This window comes from Alosa sapidissima, chromosome 3 (assembly GCF_018492685.1).
Source record: "Alosa sapidissima isolate fAloSap1 chromosome 3, fAloSap1.pri, whole genome shotgun sequence".
NCBI lineage: Eukaryota > Metazoa > Chordata > Actinopteri > Clupeiformes > Clupeidae > Alosa > Alosa sapidissima.
In genome coordinates this window covers 1164884-1191500 of record NC_055959.1, presented here as the reverse complement: position 1 = coordinate 1191500, position 26617 = coordinate 1164884, and the positions used below count along the sequence as shown (strand labels likewise).

At 44.4% G+C, this 26617-nt stretch overlaps 1 protein-coding gene across 6 annotated transcripts in view; it reads left to right on the top strand.

Annotated features, from left to right (window-relative positions):
* The window catches only part of rnf157 (ring finger protein 157), a 47289-nt gene extending 21822 nt beyond the window's left edge, over positions 1-25467 (top strand). For 2 of the 6 annotated variants that reach the window (XM_042086302.1, XM_042086301.1), the window contains exons 9-19: positions 7296-7367; positions 7704-7863; positions 9754-9866; positions 11382-11620; positions 11785-11890; positions 13789-13894; positions 14506-14687; positions 15430-15501; positions 16071-16119; positions 19428-19550; positions 21921-25467. In XM_042086302.1, coding sequence (XP_041942236.1) covers positions 7296-7367; positions 7704-7863; positions 9754-9866; positions 11382-11620; positions 11785-11890; positions 13789-13894; positions 14506-14687; positions 15430-15501; positions 16071-16119; positions 19428-19550; positions 21921-22153 — 1455 coding nt within the window. In that variant the 3' untranslated portion in view covers positions 22154-25467. The other 4 variants (XM_042086305.1, XM_042086307.1, XM_042086303.1 and 1 more) reach the window with 4 other exon arrangements.
* The last annotated feature ends 1150 nt before the right edge of the window (positions 25468-26617 follow it).

Sequence of the window (26617 nt, the reverse complement as noted above, 5' to 3'; positions counted from 1 at the left end):
GCGACACAACTTTCTCCTAAGCCTCTCCTTCCATTCTGTAGGAATGGGAGAATCACCAAAATCAATCAAATCTGGATCCATCTCTCCAGACATCTCATTTCTCACTGGGTGACTTGCCAAATCAGCTGTCTGTACTTTCCCTAGAGAAGTGCCTTTAAGTATAGTAGCCTCTCTCTTGGTCTCATTCTGTAATAACAGAGAGAAACATTTGGTGTCAATTGCACTAGCTGGTGCCACTACTGGTTGGAACATTACCCCTTGAGGCAATGGCATGGCATCACTTGCTTCCACTACAACTATGCCTTTAGGAACTGGCTGTGAAAAGTGTACTTGACATGACACACAACGACTTTCCTGTGGTGGGATGGTCAATTGACCAGGACCCATCCATTTCACTAAACCCACAGTCTCATCTAAGTCAACCTCAGCAAGGCTGTGCAATGCAGTCTCTTTTCTAGGCCCGAAACCAGTGACGTTCAACGCGCGAGCCAGAGTTTCACTCTTTGAATGTCCACATAGAGCAGCAAGCCTATGAAACAAACTAGCATTAGTGCCTAAGATCACTGGGACCTGATCCGGTGTATTAGGCCCAGGGCAAATCAATGCCAACACCGCCAATGTCTCCGTCTTACCGACAAGCTCTTTTGGAAACTGCATATCTACCACAACATATCCTCGGTATGGGTAGCTTGTGTCACTAAGACCCCAAATGGCTAAACCTGTCACTGGCTGAATGGGTATACAAGACAAGTGTTTGTCATACCATTTCTCAAAGATTATAGTCACTTGTGACCCACTATCCAAAATAGCAGTACAGGGATGACCATTCACTTTAACCTGTACAGTGGACGCAGGACCAATCAGACCCTCAGGGAATGAGGCAGTCATCTTGGCATGTACAGCTTGTTTTCTGACTGAGCAATGAGTGGTTTCGCTATCAGGAGCATGCTTGTCTTTAGCTTTGTTAAGTGAAGCTATGAGTTTCCTGATGACCTTTTTCTCGTTTTCAGTGGATGAACATTTCGAAGCGATATGGCCGTCTTCTCCACACCTGTAGCAGAAGCGGTCATCATCCACCCTTTGACTCTGCTTTGGGCTGGAAAACCCACGCCCAGCATTCTTTGTCTCAACAGCGGCAACAGTAACTGGCTGTTCAACGTCTCTGCCTTCCTTAGTCTTTAATTTCTGCTTTAACCTGTTAACCTTTTTCCGTAAAGCAACAGCTTCCACCTGGTCGTTGTCCGAGTGGAACGACTGAGGTGTTGACTTGTGAATATTAGCTTCCTCTTTAACACAAGAGGGCCTCTTTGCCATCTCAGACACTTGAGCTTTCAGGGCCTTAAAGTCAGCCTTCAGCCCCTCTACAACATCTACATCAGTTGCTACAGACTCATCTTGAGCTGCAACTTTCCGAACACGTGTATTCACCTTTTGCCGTGTGCGCTCGTGTTCTTCTTCAGTCCTTATCTCAGCAAGCAAATCAAGGAAATTCGGAGGGTTTCTCCGTCTCTCTTTCAACCGTAGCTGCAACAGCATCAGATCTGAACCAATTGCTCCCCGAAGCAGCTGTTCCACTCTTACTCTATCTTTATCTGGGACTGAAATTCCACCTTTCTTAACCACTTTGGCCAGAAAAGGTTCAAGTCTCCGAACATAATCTGACAAAGTCTCACCAGCCTTCTGCTGTATGAGACGGAATGAGAAATAGAGGTCTTCGCCAGACTCTGCAGATCCAAATGCACTCTCCAGTGCCTCTAACAACTCTTCAGAACTGGCACCAGGCTTACTGAGGCGCAAAGACTTCACTACCTCTAAAGCAGGACCTCTCAAACATTCCAATACTCTGCGTCTCTTTTCTTGTTCAGTCAAACCACTCTCCTGAACCATTAAGGTTGCCTGTTCTAGCCAATATTCCATAGATTCCTCCCCAGCAGGGGTGGGAGTGACACCTGAAAAGATCCGAAGACGACGATAACTGTGATTCTCGGCCTGACTTTTACTAGCCCGGCTCACCACGTCAACCATGGCACGCAAAACTGCTTCCTCAGGCTCTTGCAGAGGAACAGAAGGATTACAAAAATCTTTTAAATCAGCCACCGTTTTACCTTCAGTCAATAAAAAGTCTCTCAACTTTGCAGAAAAATCATCAGGGGTAGTGAGGATTCGGTTAGCTATCACAATCCTCCACACCGCTTCACCTTCAGCAGGTTTCACTTCAGGGGGAACCAACTGTGGATCTATCTCTTCTTTACATTCACAAAGAACCAAGAGACCAGCTGCATCACTGTTGAAAATCCTACCCCTAACTCTCACACGTCCCCAACATCGCACAGTATGTAAGACCTCTTCAATTTGGCCTACTGCAAAATCTTCGCTAACACCAACCACTAATATTGCATGACTAGAATCAATACCTTCTCCTCTACACCATTGCAGCAGCTCGGCTTTAAAACTGTCTTTAGGATATGGCTGAGACATGGCAAAATCACAATATCTCTCAAAAACAAACTGCAACAAAGATATTCTTAAAACAAAGCAACTGTAAAGTATCTAATGTTCAGAGCTACAACTATTCAAAACCGATCCCAGCGGTGCCTCCATTTTATGTAGCGCCCCAATGCCGCAGTAATGGGCATGTCTCATTAATAAGTTCTATAACTCACTCGTTGGGACGCCCTGAGTTCTTTTAACTTATAAGTAGTAATTGTATTTTTTTTAGGTTTTGAAATATAAGCTTCTATGAACTTGTAATCACTCTTTTTTAAGTATCTAAGATCTAATGAAAACATCAACAATTCAAAAAGTATTGTAAAAATATAAAGCTTTTACTTGGCTAAAATATAAATGAAATTACATGTAGGTATCAAATCTTAAAGCATTTACCACCCTTCAGTTCAAAGGAAAATATCCCCAATGGAATCTTTTTACCAAACTCAAATATTATTTAAATGATATACATCACCTTTAGGCACCTAGTGCTCTCACAGTTAGACCAATACATCCAGTATGAAACACAGCAAACGTTCAAATAGCATAAGCAACCCTTGAAATACACACACAATGCATTAACAGTCTCTCATGTGACAAGATAAATGTACCCTATGCCGGCTTATCAAACTAAAATGTCACCCTCGTTGCAGGCCTGTAAGTTGCTTGCGTTCGTTGAGACCAAAAATACACGGCCGCTTCACTCTTACGAGCAAAATAAACATGGCATGCCAGTTACCTGCAGGTCCGGAAGAGAAGGAAAGTTTGGTCGTTGTCGTCGGTGAAGCACGCAGCCGCGTTGCTTCGCGCCAACTCGTTAACACAGGCAGTCAGGCGAATTCTTCTGTATACCTTGTCCAAGTGCACAGCGTTGTTTCAGCCCCTCGGTTTGCAAAGTTCCAGTGCACAGAGTTGTTCCACCAACTCAGTTTACAAAGTCCCAGTGCACAATGTTAACTACTGATACGACTAAGAATACGTTGAGCTAAGATGGCGACCATGCATGAATTCGCCACTTGACTGAAACTAACGTGACTTCAAAGTCTATCAAACTCAGAAAATACACCGTCACTGATACTTTAGTTATCTGTCCGACAACTTTAGTCAGCTAAACTCCACTCCAATGTCCTAGAGATAGAGCTATAACCGTGTAAACTTATGCTTTCTGCAGCGAGCTCAGAAAAGCCATCCGCTTGCTTTCATCTTCCTTCTTCTCTCCCTCTTTCTCCTTCCGTGGCAACAGGTTCCGGTGCATAGGTCAACTTAAACTTCATAACCAATAAGCTTACAGAAAGTAAAATATTCAAATACAATAAATGAAAATCAAATACATTTCGGCATAGTACATTCCAAAACATTTGTAGTTATTTATTAATAATTTTAATGTAAAGGTAATTAAAGAAAATATAGCATAGGGCTACAGACGCTTCCTACAAGGACTGTAATTTACCGCAGCGAACATCTAATAAGGATAGGACGATGTTCGCATGAAGTGTAATTCCCATTTCTTCTTGAAGCCGAAATAAATCTGAGGATGTTTATCGGACATGCTTGGTTTTTACTGCAGGTACGTTAATCTTGTAATATCAATAAGGACCTAGGTAATGTTACCGTTAGCGTTGGTTGAGTGATGGAGGCATTTGATTGATTGCATTTGTAGAAAACTATAAATGCGGTTATACCAAGCAAATGTATAGCAGCACTGTTTGTATCTTTCGACTGTCATTTATTGCACGTGCTACAAAATCATTCTGTGCAATGGAAGATTTACCAACGTTACACCGGTCTGATACAGTTTTGCCTATACATGCGTGAGACTGAGACGCCTGTTTATTTTGTTTTAAGTGCGTGCAGGATGTGAGAGGGGAATCGATGTGCTTTGATTACAGCTTGGTAGTTGTAGTCTGTGAAATTAAAAAGCACGTGTGTGTGAAGTATCCAAACAATGACACCTTCATTTCATTATGGCTGCTTTAGCAAAACACCATAAGCTACTGTGTAGTGGGTCCCATTTAGAAGTGGCTACTTCATTCGCACTTTCCTTGACTCATGTAGCTGCGTGAATGTTATTACAACTTTTCGCCACGATATGACCGTTTAAGTCCGCTTGATACTGTAAGGCGTAAGCCATTGGTTTCCAAAGGAGATTTTATTTGTGTCGCCAGCATAGCCTATTGACAATTTATGTTGTAAATAGGCCTACCTTATAATCCTACCTGTAGCTTAGGGAAGCTAACAGCTTTCTATTAGGATCTAGTTTGTTAGTTACCGTTTTGTCATAACTCCCTGATGCATTTTTGCATTTAGAATAGCCAGAGCGTGTATATCTCAATCGGAAAATTAAACAATATCGGGTGCCTATGGACTAGGCTGGGTGAACCCAGCCTGATCTGTCCGCTATTTATTTTTTGATTTCTTAAAAGATTGAGCTTGGTCTGATGAAAGCCAGACTAGCCATGGACCTCAGTTAAACAATGCAAGGGAACATGAATCAGCCTATATTTGCACGAACAATAACGGACAAAAGCTCTTCAACTTTGGCCCGTTAAAATGTGTATGAACAGTCTAGCGACGCATTTCATCAAGGCCCATTTGGACATGTCAGTTATTTGCACCACTGGTTAGATGTAAAACAGCATTTCGTTTCAGACTAGGCTACTGTTACTTAATTTGTGCATTAACAATAACGTTTCAGACTACTGTTACTTAATTTGTGTATTGACAATAAAGTATTACATGAACTAAAGATGACACAAATCTTATGTAGAAGAAGAAACATTCACAAAAAATCCATCCATCCAAAAATGACCTTTGTTTTTGATAGCTGTTGAAAACAGCATGGAACTGACAGAGATGTTTTTGTTTATAAATACATAAAAAATAAATAAATAAATAACATTATGCTGATACCTTTTGCTTTTCCCAAATACAATGTAGCCTACAGGTGTAAGTGACCTTTCATCAATCCAGTTGCAATGGATGAACTGTGATGAACTGCCCTACTTGTGATTGTTTAGAGATTTTAAAGGTTTTATAACAATGCTACATCTTCTTTGGCTATTCTACAATCTATTCACCTTTTCAGCACCAGTAGGCTACTTTGTGCAGCCGCACACACACACTCAGGCATGCCAAACAAGCATACACAAAAGTTTCAAGAGTGGGGGATGGAGTAAAATATGGAGACAAATTGAAGTGTGATTTATTTTCGCGGAACGGATGTACAGGACTGAGCGGCGGTCATATTTTGTACCGCTATGCGGTACATCTAGTTGTCATGTTGCTCTGATTGTCATGTTGTTCTGATTGTCATGTTGCTCTGATTGTCATGTTGTTCTTATTGTCATGTTGTTCTGATTGTCATGTTGTTCTTATTGTCATATTGTTCTGATTGTCTATTGTTCTGATTGTCTGTTGTTCTGATTGTCATGTTGTTTTGATTAGAAGGGGTTCACGCTGGCATCCTGAGCTCTGAAACTAGAGAAATAGAAAAGATTAGAGCATAGACATAAAGAACACATCAGTATCACTTTACAGTTATCAAAAAGCTTATTCTACTGTTTAACAGACATGAATATAGAAAAGACCATCATCAACCCTATGGGTTCATTTATATTTTCTCCTGTGTTTAAATATTTGAATATTTGAATGTTCATATATTACTTCGATAGTTACAACTCAGGTGAACCATTCTGGAACCTCATAGTTTGGTGACAAAGCTAACTAAAGCTAAAATCTATCCCTCTTTCCCCCAATAAGAATGTGACATTTGCACTGGCATCAGTAGCCTCTGTATATTAATGAAGGCACTGCCTGGTGCCATGTGTGCTCCTCCTCATACAGAGAGATATTTATAAAAATGCACTGGAGGTGGCAGCCTCTGAATATTAATGTCAAAATGTTCTTGATTAAACGTCCAGAGGTAGAGCTTATTTTAGTTCACATCCTCTATCCTCCGAGCTCACCCACCAAATAGATTCCTGTAGGAGCTCTGTTGCCCTAAAACTAGTAATAGAGTTCTATTTAGTAATGCTGAGCGTTGTAGAATTCTGTAAGCAGTTGGCTTCTGTATTCTGTAAGCAGTTGGGCTGAACTGAAAGTTGGCGCTTTGCCTCTCAAGTTGTCATTCGGTAGCCTGAGTGAACCTAGACAAATCTGTGAGTGCATTTGAATTTGCTCTGTAAATCCATCTAGTCCCCCATATCTCTCCCATCCAAGCAGATATCTGTATCATCAAAGAAAATCCAGGAACCAATCCCATCCACTTATCGGGCATTGGGCAGGCCCTATATGATGACAGACAGGAGTATGGTTAAGAGTGCTGATGAATACTACCAATGGTTTTGTGGTACAGTGGGAGCTGGCTAGCTACAGTGCTACACTCTGGGGGCATGATGTTAAAGTTGCCCCCAGAGTGTAGCACTGTAGCTGCCTGGCTACTCTAGCTTTTGGCTGCAGCAACTCGAGCTAGGTAGCAGTACTCAGTGACCTTGACAAACAGAGATCTATGTGAGAAATCGCCGGAATTCTCCTTTAAGTAAAGGTGTAAGGTGTAAACCTAACCTAACGCTAAGCATGAACTATGTGTGTCCTTTAAGCTAAGCTGTAAGGTGTAAACCTTGAGATGACGCTTAACTGTAAGGTGTAAACCTTGAGATGACGCTACTGTAAGGTGTAAACCTTGAGATGACGCTACTGTAAAGTGTAAACCTTGAGATGACGCTTAACTGTAAGGTGTAAACCTTGAGATGACGCTACTGTAAGGTGTAAACCTTGAGATGTAAGCATGAACTATGTATGCTGGACAGGTGGATGGAGTCAGTTACCTCCTGCAGGAGATCTATGGCATAGAAAACAAATACAACAGCCAGGAGTCTAAGGTAACCCCCCCAGACTTGGCACACACAACACACACACACATACACACACACAAAAGTACGCGCATACACACACACACACACACACACACACACACACACACACACACACACACACACACACACAAAAGTACACGCATATACACACTTGGTAAATACTATGTCAAACTCACTGACCATGATGTTCATGTTCACAGAAGCATTGAGACACCTTAGAGAAGCACATTTCTCTCCTGTGTGTGTGTGTGTGTGTGTGTGTGTGTGTGTGTGTGTGTGTGTGTGTGTATGTGTGTTCTCACCTGTGTCTGTGTGTGTGTGTGTGTGTGTGTGTGTGTGCAGGTAGCAGATGACGAGATAAGTGACAACAGCGCGGAGTGTGTGGTGTGTCTGTCGGACGTGCGTGACACACTCATCCTGCCCTGCAGACACCTGTGCCTGTGTAACGCCTGTGCAGACACACTCCGCTACCAGGCCAACTGCTGCCCCATCTGCAGACTGCGTAAGGAGCACACACACACACTCTCTCTCTCTCTCTCTCTTTCTCTCTGTAAAGGTAACCAGCTGGCATGTAGCTGTGCATTATGTATGTTAGGTAAACCTCCCTCACAATGAGTGCTAGCACCCTGGGGTTTTAGCTTAATTGCTAGCACGCTCCACTCCCGATCTGAGGTAATGCATATTGTGGGTTCTAGTCTGTGGCGAGTGCAGGGCTAGTAAACTTATCCAACCACCTTGTCTTCTACACTTTTTTCTCCTCCCTCTCTCGCTCCCACTTTCTCTCTACTTCCTCACATCTCCCTCTCTCTCTCTGTCTTTCTCTCTCTTAATCTCTCTCTCCCTTTCTTAATCTTTGTTTTTCGCTTCCTCTATCCTGTCCAAATCTCTCCATGTCTGTCTTTATCTGTTTTCTCTCTCCTCTCCTCTCCATCCTTTAACTCCCTCTTCAATGCTCTTTTTCTTTCCTCTCTGTTTCTTTGTGTCTCTCCATCTGTCTGTCTCATCTGTCTGCCCCCCCCCCCCCCTCTCTCTTGCCCACCCCGGCGTCTCTCTGCCCTGCCTGTGTGCATGGGGAACTCACTGGAGGACACTATTGATCGGGCTGTTTTGATGAATTAGCCCAAGAGTGCCTTTCCACTTGCTCTCTACGCTAATCAATAGGTGAACCTCCTCTCAGCTACATGTCCACATTGCAGCTGGCCATGGAAACAATATGGCCCTCATTTGGCTCTGATATGGCCCTGATATGGCTCTGATCTGGCTCTAGTCTGGTTCTGTCCCTGAGGTGCATTCATATTCACAAACATTTGCACATTCTCTGTGAATTTTTGCGAACACTCACGAACAGTTTGAGTAGGTAGCTCTGCGAATAACATACAGGGCAGCTGGACGTAGGGTTACCGTAGAAATGGAATGTTTATGCAAAAACAAAATTGAAATTGATGGTCTGGAGAAAACATTGTTGGCTACAAGCATTCCCCAGACTTCAGGTCTGGCCCTGGTGTGGCCCTAACAGATCTGTACTATCGGAACTCCCCCTATTACCGTTGGTCCCGTATTTCCGCCGTCTTGCGTGTATGTGTCACTTAATATCCATTTCTATGGACCCTTTCAAGAGAGTTCCATTATCAGCATCATAGTTGGGCCCACAAGACTTCCGTTTTAACATTCCATATGTTATCTTAATGCAGAGGAAGTAGATTGGGGCCCAAATAGAATGTTCAAGCATTGTTTTTGTTTACCTTGTTGAAAGGGTCTATACAAACCAAGACGGCGGACTCCTAAAGAAACGCAACCACCCACACCATAGGTGTATCTAAATTAGCTATGTACCAAAAATGACATTTTACCGTGACTCGAAGAGCTGTAAACAGTGTTGTAAGGCTGCGTGTACACAACCGCTTGGAGCTCCAGTGGAATTTTAATTTCATGACGAGAATTCTCGGTCTAACCGTTCATGTGCCGTTGAAACGGCGTAAATAGGCGACCCATCAGGCCAGCACTATAACTCCGAGCGTGGTAAACAAAATCGGATATTTCAGGCAGTAAATGCTCCCGTTAAGAACCAAACCAGATTTTGTTCAAATCTACACACCTATACTGTAGCTACTGAAAAATGTAAGGTTAATTTAGGAAATGTTATTTTGAAGTAAAAAACATCGTTGTTTTAGAATTTCTAAACAAACGTGGTGATAACTCAGGGTGTTACGATACATGAGTCAGAAAGGTCCTGGAGTGCTTTAGTATATGGTTAAGCTACATCAGCATATGTGTAATGGGTTGAGATCAATACACTCATGTGTTTCATTGTGAGAGTGTATAGTACAGGAACAGACCTGCATTGATGATGAGTGGTCTCTACCTCCACCCCACCCCTCCGTCCCGTCCGCAGCATTCCGAGCGCTGCTGCAGATCCGTGCCATGAGGAAGAAGCTGAGCCCGCTCTCTCCAGCCGGATACAACTCCGTCATCACCTCCCAGACATCCGACTCGGAGGAGCACTCTGTAAGCACACACACACACAAGCACACATGCGCACACGCACGCACGCACACACAAACACACATGCGCACATGCACACACACACAAACGTGCACACATGCACACACACACACATACACACACATACACACACATGCTGTATATAAACTCCCACTCCCACAGACACACACTCTCAATACACTCACACTTTCAGTAAACACACACGCTGCTTTCAGACCTAGGTGTAAGTCCGCATGTTCTGCGGATGTCAAGCGGTCTGAACAACATAAGTGGACATTTGGAACTCCAAACTTAGCCGGCTCTTACACTGCTCCCCTCCTAGTATTTCCGACGGACATTATGTAAATGAGCTCGTGTCTGAATGAAGCGAAGAACATGCAGAGATTCTATTCATGTGCGTGTTCAACCACATTCAACCTGTTCAACCACATGGAGATTCTGTTAATGTGTGTCGGTGTCGTTCACCCATATGACAGCAGCATGTCAGCATGTTAGCATCGTATCTGAATCACTCGAAGGGTTGGACCTCCGTTTGACAAAGACCTGCATGTACTGTGGAGGACGTGTCTGAAAGCAGCTACACTCTTTCTCTGTAAGATGACATTGTGTACTCTCATATACTTTCAGTAAACACACACACAGACACACACACACACACACACACACACACTCTCTCTCTCTCTGTAAGATGACATTGTGTACTCTCACACTAAGTAGATTGGCTCTCTGTCCAGATAGCAGCAGACGCCAGGTGACAGAGCTGGTAGAGCAGCCAAATAGAACTCTCAGAGGACTAGATACTAAACAAACAAACAACAAGCGATTAAGATGTGATTATGATAGCTCTCTTCATTACTATGCTAAAGTGATCATGGTATCCAAAAGAGCGATTAAGATGTGATTATGATAGCTCTCTTCATTACTATGCTAAAGTGGTATCCAGAAAAGCCATTAAGATGTGATTATGATAGCTCTCTTCATTACTATGCTAAAGTGGTATCCAGAAGAGCAATTAAGATGTGATTATGATAGCTCTCGTCATTAGTATGCTAAAGTGGTATCCAGAAAAGTGATTAAGATGTGATTATGATAGCTCATTTCATTACTATGCTAAAGTTATCATGTTAAAGTGATCATGTTAAAGTGATCATGGTATCCAGAAGAGCGATTAAGATGTGATTATGATAGCTCTCTTCATTACTATGCTAAAATGATCATGTTAAAGTGATCATGGTATGTTAAAGTGATCATGGTTAAAGTGATCAAGTATAGCTTTTGTTTGCGATGTGAAAGTGAGTGAAGAGAGTTGTCTTCTTTTGAATCTGTGGATTTCATGGGTTGTATTCTGATGCATTATAGGCAATAATGTTAAATGTAACAAATTTGAAAACTGTGTCAGTAAAATCTCTCTCTCCTTCCTCCCACCCCTTTCATCCATTCTTCCATCTTCTCTTCCTTCTTCTTCTTCTTATCTCTCTGTGTATTTCTCCTTCTCTCTTTCCCCCCTCCCTGAGCCAGACGTCGGAGCACATCCCGCCCGGCTATGAGACGGTGTCTCTGCTGGAGGCCCTGAACGGGCCGCTGAACTCCGGGCGCTCCACGGCGCCCCAGCAGGGCATGACCGGCGGCCACGTCTCAGGGTCGCTGCCCTCTGTGGGCAGCGAGAGCCGCCAGTCCCTGCCAGCTCACGCCTGCCCCCCGCAGGAGCACTGCAGTAACGCAGGCCAGGTCCTCAAGCTGAAGAAGAGCAGCTCAAAGTGAGACTTGTACACACACACTGATACACACATGCGCGCACACACACACACACACTCCCATACACACAATATACAAACAAACACACACACACACACACACATTCACAATGTAATATTTGGCGTTTTCATATTTTTCACTTTCAGCCATTTTGTGTCCACTGCAGGTCCTTATCCCAAAATTCCTCAGTGCTTCCTGAAGAGGATGAGAAGTCCTGCAGTGAATCGGATGTGCAGGGCGGTCAGCGCAAAGTGCCTGCAGACCAGCAGGAGGTACACACACATGCATACTCACACACACATGAAAACATCATCCAACACACAAATACAGTAAAAACTTGATTAATAGCCCAGGCTTTTGAATCGGCAAACTCAATCTGCTTATATGTGAGACAGGCGTCTGGGCTAGGCCTTTGCATCATTGCTCAGCAAAGATGGGAAATACTATCAAATTGATTATGGTATAAATAATCGAGGAATGGACACAGACGTAATGGGCACTAAAGGTAGTCAACACTTTCTTTTGCCTCTCTTTACCATGCTGGTAAATCTGAATGAAATTTGACTGTAGTCTATTTTGGTGCTCAAGGTTTCTGTAAAATGAACTAAACAATTGAACTGTGAGAATCTAACTATGTATATAGCATGTCTATATTCACAAAAGCAGCAAAGGAAAAACTAAAATCTAAGCAGCATAGGACTAGCTCAAGTGGGCAATCTGGTTTTATACAACCAAAAAAACATCCTTAAAAAACAATCGAGGCTTCTAATTGAGGCCTCCCTTTATTTGTCTAAACCTGTTGCCACACCAGGCCAATAAAAAGGGCATGTGATTGGGACTAGGCTTTCAAACCAATTTTAACGGTGTGACATCTGATACTGGTAATACTGAATACTTATTATGTCTGCACTCCTATCCTCTAGTACTAGTATTGACAGATGCAATGGTAATTCCTAGCTATAGTCTCCTCTGCACTGTACCTTAAATGTTATTCTATTGCTGCAGCTGTAGTTCTGTAGCTTAACCCTTAGAACCCGATTGACGCAAAGTGCGTCAAAAAACACACCCTTTCTTCTCTGTTACATTGCTCCGGAACTGTTCATCGCAGCGAGATGAAACCTTTATTGCATGACAGAGAAGAAGTGGGGCTTTCCAACGAGACTACGCACTTGTCTGTACGATCAAGTATGAAAATAAAAAAAAAAATCATGAAATTAAATCAAATTGCATCATATTTACACTCTATACTTCTCTGCGTTCACCTGCACACCCATTACTCTCGTTTGAATTACTCGCGGACCCGTGATCACATAGATATGCCACGCATGTCAGATGAAAGAGGAGCTATCATTTGATACCAAGTACATCCTTCTGGGTTATAAAACAGATGAAGTGACAGCAAAATAATAACTTCATATAGCTGGACTTACCCCACGTTTTTGTCTGTTCTTGTGGCAAAGCATGTTTATAATCCAACGCTATCATGTGTTTCTCTATGGCAAAGCATGTTCATATTCCGGTTTTGAGATCCTAGCAAATTCCTGCATGGCATCCAATTCAAGGCTCACATTGCATCCCAATTTGTTCAACAAATAAACACCTTTTTTGCCTTTACTTTGTTCATGGCAATGCAGTAAAAAGTTGAGAATTATTATGACTGCATACACATAGGCATGCAGGCTAACACGCAACCTCGGGTCAAGTCAGGTCAGATCAGTTCGTGTCACAGATATGGAGCGCAGAAAGGTCATTTTTCATCACTAAATAAAAAATGGCATTTATTTCCGTAAATCACACAGCACATATTTCTGTAAATTGCTCAGCCCCAGAGTATCTCTCCAACATGGCAATTATATTGCCCGATTCAGGACAGTCTGCCCTACACACACATAAAATGCATGTAGAAAAAAAATATATATAATATGTGTGTGTGGCACTTACAATGACCAGAATAAATCCTTATGAATAAAGGTGAAAATGCCCTAAAAACAGCTTAGGGTTCTAAGGGTTAAATGTCAGTAGCTTAAATGTTAATAGCTTAAATGTTAATAGCTTAAATGTCAATAACTTAAATGTCAATAGCTTAAATGTTATTCTATTACTGTAAGTCGCTTTGGATAAACGTGTCTTCCAAATGAATGAATGTAACTGTGTGTTGCTCTGGTTACAGGGTGTGACTCCTGATAGTGATAACCTCACACTGTCGTCTTCGGGAGCAGTGGACCAGTCGTCCTGCACGGGAACCCCACTCTCCTCCACCATCGCCTCTCCTGAGGGTAGGACAGCTCAGCATGCGCGCGTGCAGTGCACACATGCACACACACACACACACACACAGACACACACACACACACTTCTGATTATTAACTTCAGACACAGGCTTCAGCTTACAACATACAAACACATACTTCATCTAATTATAAACACTCTTCAGTAGTGCGCTTCATATTAGAACACTCACACACACTTCATATGAGAACACTCACACACACTTCATATTAGAACACTCACACACACTTCATCTCATTCACTCTCGGACACACTCCTCATGGTTTAATATGCCCCTCAGAGATCCCATGGTATGAAAATAAGGTGCTCATTATAATATCAAAGACAGTGTAATTTACTGGTATCTGTAACAAAGCTGTCCCGGTACCTATCTACAGCCCATGTACTGTAGACTGTCGTGTGTGTGTGTGTGTGTGTGTGTGTGTGTGTGTGTGTGGTACCTCCAGTACTAGTGAGCAGTAGTTTAGTCTAATCGGTCATATCCTGTTGTGATGTACAGTACTACATGTAGATGGTAGATGTGTCCAAACCTTTGACTGGTACTGTATTTTAATGTGTGTGTGTGTGTGTGTGTGTGTGTGTGTGTGTGTTTCTTCAGAGCCGGTGAGCAGTAGTCTAGCCCAGTCGGTGATGTCCATGGCGTCCTCCCAGAGCCAGCAGTCCCAGCTGAGCACGGACACACTCTCCTCCATGTCCGGCTCCTACCAGGCCGCCGCGGAGGCCGACGACGCCCCAGACACGCCCATGGAGAGCAGAGGACCCTCTCAGCAGGACGGAGAGGTGTGTGTGTGTGTGTGTGTGTCAGTGTATGCGTATGTATGTGTGTGTGTGTGTGTTTGTGTATATGCACGTGTGTGTGTGTGTGTGTGTGTGTGTGTGTGTGTGTTTGTGTATGTGCCTATATGTGTGTGTGTGTTTGTGTTTGTGTACAGTATGTGCGTGTGTGCGTGTGTGTGTTTGTTTGTGTGTGTGTGTGTATGTGCGTGTATAACATACCCATGGAGGGCAGAGGACCCTCACAGTAATATGGAGAGGTGTGTGTGGGTTTGTGTAGCAATTACCTTGTTAGTAGCAGGACGTGCATGTGTTCATTCGCAGGTTGAGAGAGAAAAAGAGAGAGATCGCTTATGCATTTGTGCTGTGAGTGTGTCAGAGTGTATCTGTGTGTGTGTGTGTGTATGTGTGTGTGTGTGTGTGTGTGTATGTGCACGTGTATTTGTGTGTGTGTGTGTGTGTGTGTGTCCTCACTTCTCTCAAGTCAAGCTGCTGTGAGAGTATGTTGACTCTTGTTGTGGTGAGGCTGCATTGTATGAATTATGCATCTCCAGATGGCTGATGTTGCTCAGGATGTGACCTCTCCAACTCCCAACTACAGACTGGAGCCTTCATTTGGCCTTAGACTAGATTAGTTCCACAGCTAGCTGTTGTCTGGTCTGCTGTGCTCTCCTCTGTGTGTGTAATTTCTCCTCCCTCTACTGTGTGTGTGTGTGTGTTTGTGTGTGTGTGTGTGTGTGTGTTGTAGGAGCTGCCCAGTGAATCCAAAGAGCAAAACATGGCTGCAGCTGCTGCTGAAGAGCAGGAACAAGATTCTGAGGTACAGACAGCACGAGGAGCCCTCACACACATTAACCCACACACACGTGGCCTAATGGTTAGCGCTTCGGACTTGTAACCGGAGGGTTGCTGGTTCGAACCCCGACCAGTAGGCACGGCTGAAGTGCCCTTGAGCAAGGCACCTAACCCCTCACTGCTCCCCGAGCGCCGGTCTTGTTGCAGGCAGCTCACTGCGCCGGGATTAGTGTGTGCTTCTGTTCACTGTGTGCTGAGTGTGTTTCACTAATTCACGGATTGGGATAAAGAGAGAGACCAAATTTCCCTCACGGGATCAAAAAAGTATATATACTTATACCCCCCCCCCCCCCTCCCCTCCACAAATACACATCACTGCTTACATACACACACACACACACATCCAACCCTCTGATATAAATCCTAACATGCACACATCAACCCCACTACACACACACACACACTCATCACCCCTCACACACACACTCATCAACCCCACACACACTCATCACCTTCACACACACACACGTCATCCCTGTATAATCATCAGTAGTGTTGGAGATGTGATGCCCCTGATGTGTTTTCTGTCTGCAGGGTAATGAGATGGCAGAAGAGGACTGTCCTTCTCCCACTAAAGACCAAGGTAACCCACCCACCTCTCTGGATCTTTCTGGGCATGCTGGCGAAACTCCAGAGCTCTGTGTGTGTGTGTGTGGGTTAGTGTGTGTCTACATGTACAGTATGTGTGTGTGTGTGTGTGTGTGTGTGTGTGTGTACACGTGTGCATTGTGCGTGTGTGTGTGTGTCTACACGTGTGCATTGTGTGTGTGTGTGTGTGTGTGTGAGAGTGTGTGTGCAGGTGTGCGGGACTACCAAACTCCAGAGCTCTGTGTGCTTTTATGTGGTCTGTGAAGTGCTGTTTGTTTTTGGTCACAAAATGAGTATATGGGTTTTATGTGTTGCACTTATGCTCACAATCAATGATGCACACATACACACAAACAAACACATGCACGCACGCACACACACACATACACACGCACACACACACACACACACACACACACACGCACATACTGTACGCACACACACACACACACATACGCACACACACGCACACACACACACACACACACCCACACACTTGGCAGGTGTATCTAGATACCCCCCTTATCTAATTTTCTTGCATTAGCCGTGACAGATTTACCAATATCCTCAGATTGCATATCATTACAGCTTTATGACTCTCATAAGCCGGCTTCAGACCGTCGAGCCAAAGGGAGCTAGGCCAGGCCGTGCCGGGGCTAATAGTGCGCTCACATCTCTCCCTAACTCACTCAGTGGTGGCTGCCTGAGGCCCATGATGCTACTTAGCAACGATAGTCATATGTGTGTGTACATTTATCATGGCAGAGTGTGTGTATTGGTTTGTGTGCGTGTGTGTGTATGTGTGTGTGTGTGTGTGTGTGTTTGTGTGTTTGTGTGTCAGGGGTGGAAGTTAACTTTTTTAAAAATGTGAACAATAAATGTGAAATTTACCAGCTTCTATCATATGTTAGTGTTTGCATTTGTGTGTTTGCTTGTTTATGTGTTTTGTTGTTTGTGTGTGTGTGTGTATTTGTGTATCACAGAGTTGTGTGGTGTGGTCATTTCTGGTGTTTTCTTTGTGCTGTGTTTTGGTCAGTGCGTTGTTGCTCCTGTGCGCATGTCGTTCTTGTGCGTCCTGCTGAAGTCGGTGTGTTGGTGTTGTGTCTGTAGCACTGACACAGCTCTCTGGTGTGCTTACGTGCCGCTAACGTGTGAGAGATGACAGAACTCTGCCAGGCAGCAGCTGACTTTGGTGTGGATCGAGCGCGAGTCTGGCGCGGATTCAGCCACAGTCAGGTGCTGTCTGGTTTGTGTGTCCTAGGAGAAGTTGGCCTGGTCTAATCAGCATCATACAGTATAATTAACAATAGGGCTGTCAATCTTCTTCCATAACCCAATTCGAATTTCATTAATTATTATTTTTAATAATCAAATTATATTCGAATATTTAATGCTCAAATTTCGCCTATTATTAATATTTACGATGCATCTCTATACACTTTAAATGGGCCAATGCCACTATAAACGCGTGGTTGACTTGAACAAAAGCTCAGTCTACCAACGATATCTGTGCAACTTGAGTGGTTTCAATTTTTTGGGGCAGATGCGGTGCACGCACACTGAATGAACGCCACTACCACTTTATTGAATGCCTATGTTTGTTTGATGACGCCAAATTAGCAAGTATTTCCTGATTGGAGAAAAGTTTGCTTTCTTTTTTTCTATCAGCCCGCGATTCCATTAACCATTATGCCTATCAGAGAAGTGACAGAAGCACCGGACATAGCGTAGAGGAGGGAGGCAAAAACCTCATTCTTGCCTGCTTTAGCTGCGCGGTTCCTCGTCCTCGGACTGTTTACCTACCTATAGCTTGTCAGGTGGGGTATACTACGAATCTCGATTCGTGGGTTAGCGAGGTATGTTCCGCTCAAAGCCAGGGTATGCTGTGGCACGAAAGTAGATCTGTTTTAGCGTCGCCGTATCACCATGGTGTCTTATGCTGTCAACCAAACCTGGTCGGGAGCAGGTTATGTGCTAAGTTATAGCTCAAATCGTGTAAAACTACCGCCCACTGACCAATCAATTATCTTGAAAAACGAAGTTATCTCACGTGTAGGATTCTGTCATATATATTACAGGTGGGGCTGCCTCTACACGCATTTTGGATATTGTATGCGCTTTAATAGTGTTATATGTCACTATGGACGTGCGTACAATACAACATCTGATGACAATCGATTTATTTGATGGCTAGACACTAAAAATGACCGCAGTGTAGATTACGCTATCCCTCATAAATGCGGAAGTAATGGTTTTTATGGTCTTGTGTGTCTTCACGTTTCATGATTGGCCAATATCATCCCAACACCGAGAACGCGCACAGATCTGAGTTGAAAGCCTAGTTTGACAAATATATGACATAACTGCTATCGTAGTACCACAGGCTTTGTGAAGCCTCATACTTCTAGATAGCCTAGATATGTCTAACGTGCTTCGTAGTATATCCCAAGGGTGTAGCGTTATCAGATATGCACTCGGGCTGCTTGCTGCTACATATTCTGCAGATTACGATCATTAGGCTAATTGTTATTTCTCCGTTTTCTGATGGAAATCCAAAAACGTTCCACACATCGCTGAAATGGTCTGATCTCCGTGGGTGCATCGCTTCTGCCAAATTTAGATTGTGCATTAGACGTGACAAAAGCATTTCGTTTTCACATATTCGCTCAAGTTAGCCAACACATACAAAAAAAACTCCCCAAAACACCACATTCGAATAGTAATTTCCAAATTTTATTAGTATTGATTTTTTAAATATTTGATTTATATTCGACTTTAGAAATTCGTTTCAACAGCCCTAATGAACATGCTTAACTATACACACTGACTAGAGTAAAAGTGTGTGTGTGTGTGTGTGTGTGTGTGTTTCTTTTGCATGTGTACCCATTATCCCTCACATCCTCTGTGTGGGTGTGTGTGTGTGTTAGTGTGTGTGTTTGTGTGTGTGTATGTGTACACCTGTGTGTGTGTGTGTGTGTGTGTGTGTGTGTACACTTGTATGTGTGTGTGTGTGTGTGTGTGTGTGTGTGTGTGTGTGTGTGTGTGTGTGTACACCTGTGTGTGTGTGCATACACACGTTTTTTCGGCTTGCCATCAGTGCTCATCACCACCACCACCCCGTCTCCACTCCCATCACCCCTCCCCCCACCGTCTGCAAGGCTGTGTGTACGAGCCCCCCCACACACACTCACTCAGGCATGCCGCACCCGTATTCAAACACAGACTCCCGCCTCCATGCTTAAACCCCTCCCTCCTCCACTCTGCTGCTGTGGCTGCTTGTCTGACCTGTGACCTCGCTTGCAGGTGGGCTCGGGACGAGCAAGGCGCCGCCTTGTGGCGAGTTTGAGAATAACAATCAGGGCCCGTCCGACTCGCTCTGCCTCACAGGGCTGGACAATGAGCAGCCCCCTGATGCCCGATTCGCCGGTGAGTCCCAAGGGTCCTTTCTGATTGGACGGGAGGCTGGAGGGCCCCAGAGTGGATTGGGTGGGGGGGTGGGAGTGGGAACTTGATGCAAGGGGGCGCTCTTGAGCTGTTTGAAGCAGTGTGCCATCACACACACACACACACACACACACACACACCCGAGGCAGGACAAAGTGCTGCTCTCATCCACCCTACATGGGCCCTCCTCTCCAAGGGCTGTCATGCTGTCTCTCTGTCTGTCTGTCTCTCCACCCCTTCTGCTGCTCTGCGTATGCTTGCGTGTGTGTGTTTGTGTGTGTGCGTGTGTGTGTGTATGTGCCAGCTCTAAGCTGCTTTGCTGCGTGACATGCCTCCCTCCTCTTCGCCTCCCCTTGCCCATCACCCATCTATGATCTTTATCCATAGTACTGATCAGAGCCGGCCCAGGCTGGACTGAGCGCTTCCCTCAGCTGTGCTGTAGCTATGCTCACCTACTGTGCTGTGCTTCTGACCGGCCCTTGCACTGGTCCTCTAGTGTCTGCTGGACTGGAGAGGGGCTGGGAGTCTCTGGAGAGAGAGAGAGAGAAAGAGAGAGCAGATCTCTCTCCTAGCCTCACCCGGGCCCATCTCCCGCTGAAACACCTGCTGCCTGTGTCTCTGCCTGGGGCCTGAATGTAAGCTGTAGGCCACTTACATGGGTCAGTATTTTTTGTTTAGGATATGGAGAGTGTAAGTTAAGCAAGGGACAGCATTTCTTTTAATTTAAAATGGTGTCTTCGAATCTGGATCTTGGTGAATCCATTTCAGAGAAACACGATGCAACAATTTGCCACGTTTTAAAGGATGTATTTTTTATGAGGAACTGCATTTGCTATCATCTTCAAGTTAATTTGGATGGTATGTGATCAAGTGAAAAATTGTATTAGTATTGTTGCCAGCAATATTGGTAAAAGATACTAGTTAGCACATCAACAAGCTTTCATGAGTGCCATTTAGGTAGGTACACTGTAGATGGCTAGTTTTAGACCCAAATTCCTGCTTTAACATTTTGGCATTGGCCTCTGAAACAGATCTAGCTCCTCCTCAACAGGCAGAGCAGCGCCACATTAGCAATGTATGCAATGATAAAGGGTAGCGAAAGGACATCCACTGACTATACTATCTGACTATACTACATAGCTGAAAGTGCCTCTGTTAAATGAGTAATCATTAATTGTTGATTATAATCCATTTCTGAGAACTTTTTTGGGAGTTCCTGCAAAGTAACTAGCTTCCTTAGGATGTTAAAAACTGTCCATGAGGAAATGTCCTGAAATGAGGCTCAGTGAGAATAGAATGTTCTTTCATTTATCTCAATAATGTATTCAGTAATACACATATGTAAAGGATGTGTAAGATTGTAGCTTAACTAGAAGAAACTAGAACAAAGTAGAACTCGAACTTGGAGTTGGAACTAGAACTGGGAGAAGGAACTAAAAGTCGGAGTAGACTCACCCATCTTCTCCAGTCCAGCAGAGCAGCCTCCTAACCTCTCTTGAAAGATTTCTCTCTTCTGTGGATGTCTTAGTAGTTCTTTCTCTGTTTCTCTGTATCGTAAATGTGCTCTCTCTCTCTCTCTCTCTCTCTCCTCTTCTTTCTGTATATGTATATATCCTCAACTATATATACGTGCTCATCACTCCATCTCTGAACCTCTTCTCCATCACTCCATCCCTTTCTCCCTCTCTCTTTCTCTCTCCCTCTCTCCCCCGGATGCCTGTGGAATGGGCAGATGACTCGTGTCCTGTGCACATTGAGGAATAGGTATGGCGTTAGCAGGATAAGACTGCACTGTAACAGGAATGCACAAACTTCAAGACATGGGATACTCCACCACTGTGACTGTTATGAGAGAAAATCACTCATTTTATCAACCATCTCTGCCATTGAAGAAGTACTGTGGTAGCGTATGGATGATTTTATTCACTTAGTGCTTGATGGAAATGTCACAGACTCACACTAACCATCCTCACCAGCAGTCACTGTAAGTGGGAGAGAATGGAAACTGCATGCCACAAGCCCTAGAGATAGTGCAGCTCACCATGTCTGGGATGCCTGCCTGGGAGCCACATTTCAGTGCCTTAGTGCTGTCATATATATTCTGGTTCAGTTGTGTGCACTATGTGTAAATGCAAAGTTAGTATTTTTGAAATGTCTTCTCTAGCTAGTCCTATGCCTCCTTTTGTATCTCTGCTCTAATGCTTCCTCTTCTCTCTTTCTCATTATTATCTCCCTTTCTTGTCTTCTTCCTGCTCCCTTTGTCTCTCTCTCCCTCTTTCTGTCTCTCTTTTTCTCCACTTCCTCTCTCTGCCCCCCCCCCCACCCTCTTCCCTTTCTTTCTCTGCCTCTTAGGTTTGTTTTATCTTGGAGCATTCCGCCATGGCCTTGACACATTCTCTCACCATGGCAACGAGTCGTTCCCTCTCCATGGCAACCAGATGTTTCCTCACCATGCCTCCACTAGCAACATCAACCTGGAGGAGAGAGGCGCAGCCATGCCTAACACCGCCCCCAAAAGCACCCCCTGCACCCCTCATGCCTCCCGCACCAACCGAAACCCCCGCCACGGCCCCTACGCCATCTGAGCAGTCCCCCCACCCCCCTCTTGAACACTAAACACACCTCCGTCACCTGCTTTCCCAGTTCTCATCTGAATCATGTCGCTCTCTACTACAACATGAGCCCTACACTATGTGATAAACAGTGGAGCGTATGTCAGAGGAAAATAATGCCCCCTGCCCCCATGCTGGGGCAAACTGTCTAACCCCCAACCCCAGGCAATAGTACGCCTCAGTGACTATATGTCTTGGAACAACCCACCCATCCCTCTCCAAACTCTCCCTGTTCCTGAATGGACAGCAGCACCACACAAATCCTCCTCATAGTGACAAGTGTGACGTGATGTGACTACACCCCCTCCTACACACACACACACCAGACATCTCCTAACCTCTTCAGGGCATCATATCATATGATGCCCCTCCACAATAATAAAATAACAACAACTAAAAGCTCTCTAAAGAACGCATCTGCAAAGCCACAGAGATTCAGTACAGACAGCTCAGTGGACCTGACGCTCCGCAGCTGCTAAGGATGAACTGGTGACCGCTGGTGAGGTGCCGAGGTTCATGCTCATGCCCACAACCATCAGCCTCAGTTATTAAAAGGCGCCTAACGTCTTGACTGGCACACTATCCCAGACTGTGCTGCGTAAGTTTTCATGGAGCATAGAATGCGGAGCTCATCCACTCATATGTTGAATAACCCCAGACAGCTGCGGGGTCAAACCCATGGTAACGGCTCGGTCGGTCAGTCTCATTGTCTCCCGCTGAATGTTACTGTCGGGTTAGTACGGGTGGGCTTCTGCCACGTACTGCCCACTAGAAAGTTAAAGCGGAAGTTGACTGATTATCACATTTTTATCCGAAGTGATAAGAACTTGGTTCAAGAATCAAATCCGGGTCGACTGATTGTCAGTCGGAGATGTTACAGCTGCTCCACCACGCCTGTGAAGAAACAGGACGTTGAAACATGATTACAGGATGTAGAAACAGAGGAAGCAGAACGTCTGCAGACGGATAGGATAGGTGGTGAGGAAGATGAGGTTGTGGACAATTCATGATCCTGGTCTTCCAAACTAACTAACACACTATTTTATGTTCAACTCTAGCTTGCATGCCCTTGGAAAAGTTCTAAAGCTGCCAGGTTCTCCTGGCCGGTTCTAAAGCTAAAAAGCTGCCTTGCTCGGGCCACACACAGACACGGTTGGTCATGAGGTTGCTGGACTGAGGCTGAGGATGCTTCCTAAAACATAGGGGGTCACACACTCACTCTTATGTTGCTGGTGTTGTTGTTGTGTGGTGTTGTGTTACATGTACCTGAGCACAGTTGACATCAGTCAGGCGACAGCCCTGTTTGCACAGACAGAGGAAAGACATACTGCTCCCCGCTTCACTTGGACAATACAAGCGTACAAGGATATTTATCAAACTCCCTACACTGAAGTCAACCTGACGACCTCCACCTTCCTCCCTGTTAGAGTCTCTGTGCTTTGGCAGTTGACCAACAGGCACCAACAGAGTGGATTCTACACCCATCAGCCTGCTGCCACGCTGTTCTCTCCTTCTCCTGGTTACTCAGGGGACCTGGTACAGCTACTGATGGAGTCCGGCTCCTCCAATAGGGTTATGCGGTGCTGCAGAAGCCTTCTGACCTGTTAGGGGAACCTGGAGAAGGTGCATCTCTGACCCAGGTGTGGGGTCAGGCAGGTAAATCCGTGCAAGGTTAGAGGTCACATTCATTGCAGCCACATGATATGAGTTCAATTTTACGTTTTGGTGAACAGTATGCCCACATGTACATGGTTGCATCCAGACTGCACATCTGTCATTGCTGCTCAGAGTGACTCTAAGACTGTTGACTGTCCTGATTGTAAACTCCATCATTTTACACCCACAGCTGAAAAGGATCCTGAATGGAATGTTTACCTTTTATTAACCATTTACTAACCTTTAATTAATACTTTCCCATCCCCTCCTTCTATTCCTCCACCGGACCAACCTCAAGTAGATGTTCCTCCCACCCCAAACTTGGTTCTGCTCAAGGTTTCTTCCTGTTAAATGACTCCCCGCCCCCTCAGCCCTAGGGTTCAGCTCTTGTGCTCCACAAAGCGCTTTGAGACTATGTTGCTGTTAATGGCACTATATGAATGAATGAAATAAAATTGAATTGAATAAAATAGATGCTACCCAGGTCCGTTCCGGAATTGGAGTTGATGCCATAAACCAAGTCAGAACCCAGCTTGTTCAAGGAGGGACTACATGTACCACAATCCTTTGGGGGAGGCCTTTTCGGGCTAGCTAGCTGAGGTGCTAGTGCTTAATGGTCGAGGTGTGGAAAACTGTGTGTGTGTGTGTGCCGTGCTGCTGACGAGCTAATGTGTCCCCTGTGCATCGAGCAGACACTACTAGATAGTTACATGCCTAGGTCTTATCGGACAACATCACAGAGGCAGGCCAACACAGCTGAAGGCCACACGCCTTAGAAGTGTGTGTGTGGAAAGGGCATATAAGATCCTCAGCTTCTCTCAGTAGAATAAGCCTTCACGTAGAACTGCTCTTCACGCTCACACTGGTTATTTCTGATATGGTTCTGGAGACAAAGAGGTCCAGTATGGAACCTTGAGTTGTTTTTTTCAGACAGTGAAAAACTTTATCTGTGACTACCAGGTGAGGCAGGTTCTTACCCCGAATATTTGGAACCAATAGAGAATGTCAGCTCTTCCTTCACTGTTGTGGTTCCCATTCCAGACCATTAGAGGGAGATATAGAGCACTGATGCTCTTCTCTATGGTCCAGAGGTAAGGCAGGTCATGAGGAGCAGAGGGTGCCTGATGAATGTCCAGCCCATAGATATTAGAAAGCTAGATACCGCATTGGGCTCCACAACGTATACGTAAATAGCGTCGCCATCTTGGTGGGGGCAACAATAACTGGAGGCCAATGGAGGAGCATGTGACTGACTGGAAATCAAACAGGTGTCTCTGATTGCCGGCAAGTGTTGCCATAGACAGCAAACGTGTTGCCCCCAGCATTATCGCGGCCGTGTTTACGATGCCACCTAATAGAACTCGACGGACACTGCGGTATCTAGCTTTCTAATATCTATGGTCCAGCCTGTAGGTAATTTCCTGAAAAATATGTTCCCTAATCGCCTGTGTTCATCTGAGCCCCTGGCCCTACTTCCTTTCTTGTGTAAACAAAATGATTTTCTATTTTTCTTAGAATAGGTCTTGTTATTGTCTCATGTTGATGTGCTGATTGATTATCACATGGATTGTAATGTATTGAATTATTTTAAAAAATAAACTTTATTCACAAGTGCAGTCCGAGCACCCATGGCACTGTGAGTTAGTGGTAGATCACTGTTCTCAGAGGATGTGGAAAACACAGTGAGCATGGACTTTGTCAGTTCACCATTCATCTGTACAGCACATACACACACACACAACAGACAACATATAGTCTAGACACACACTCAATACACGCATGCATACACAGAGAGGTACAGTATTCAGACAGACAGACAGTGCACATACACATGCTCTATGTTCTAAATACAAAGTACACAACCATCAGTACAACACATTCTGCTGAAATACACACAAACACAGAGCACATACACTGAAACACATACATACACACACACAGAAAAGGAGCTTGTGTGAGAGTGTGTATGTGTGTGTGTATTCGGTGGTGGTGGGGGGGGGGGGGGGGGGTATATTGGCCATCATAAGGTTCCATCCTATTGCTTTTCAACATTGAAACATTCAACATTCAACCTTATTCTATAGAACAGAACACAGACAGAACCCCCCCCCCCCCCCCCCAATAATCAAATAAACCGTTTCAAACAACTTTAAAGGAGAACTATTTCAACGTAATAAACCCGTTTAGAAATCATTTGGATGGTTAAATGACTTGTTCCGGTGAAAATGGTGACTTTCCCCGCTGCATCTAGCGTCCTCAGGCGGAAAACCAACCTTGCAACATTGAGACTACCGTCCCGGAAAGAGAAGTGAGAAACAAGAAATTAGTTTTAAATCGTGTTTTTTTACCTTGTAACATCCACATAGTTCTGCCAAACTAACCGTTCGCTAGCTTGAAAACAAATCCATGTGCTTTATCATTACCTTTTCCCACAGTTTGAAATAGCATAATGCACAATTTCTCCAGCAGAGGGGGAAATCCTGCCAAGTTTCCCTTTAATCAGTATTTTGTGTGCATTTTCTCTCTATTGTCAAATGTGAAAATATTCATAATAATGTTCAAGGCAAGGGTCATACACACTTTCCCCAAGTCTACAAACAAACATGTTTGTGCCAAACCCAATCCTTTATTATAAGGTATCATCAGCGTGTGTTTATTTAAGGCAATGGTCATACACACCTTTCCCCAAGCCTACAAACAAACACATTAGTTGTGCCAAACCCAAACCTTTATTTTAAGACCAAGGGTGGTAATAAATGAATGTTTACTCTGGTGTTTTCT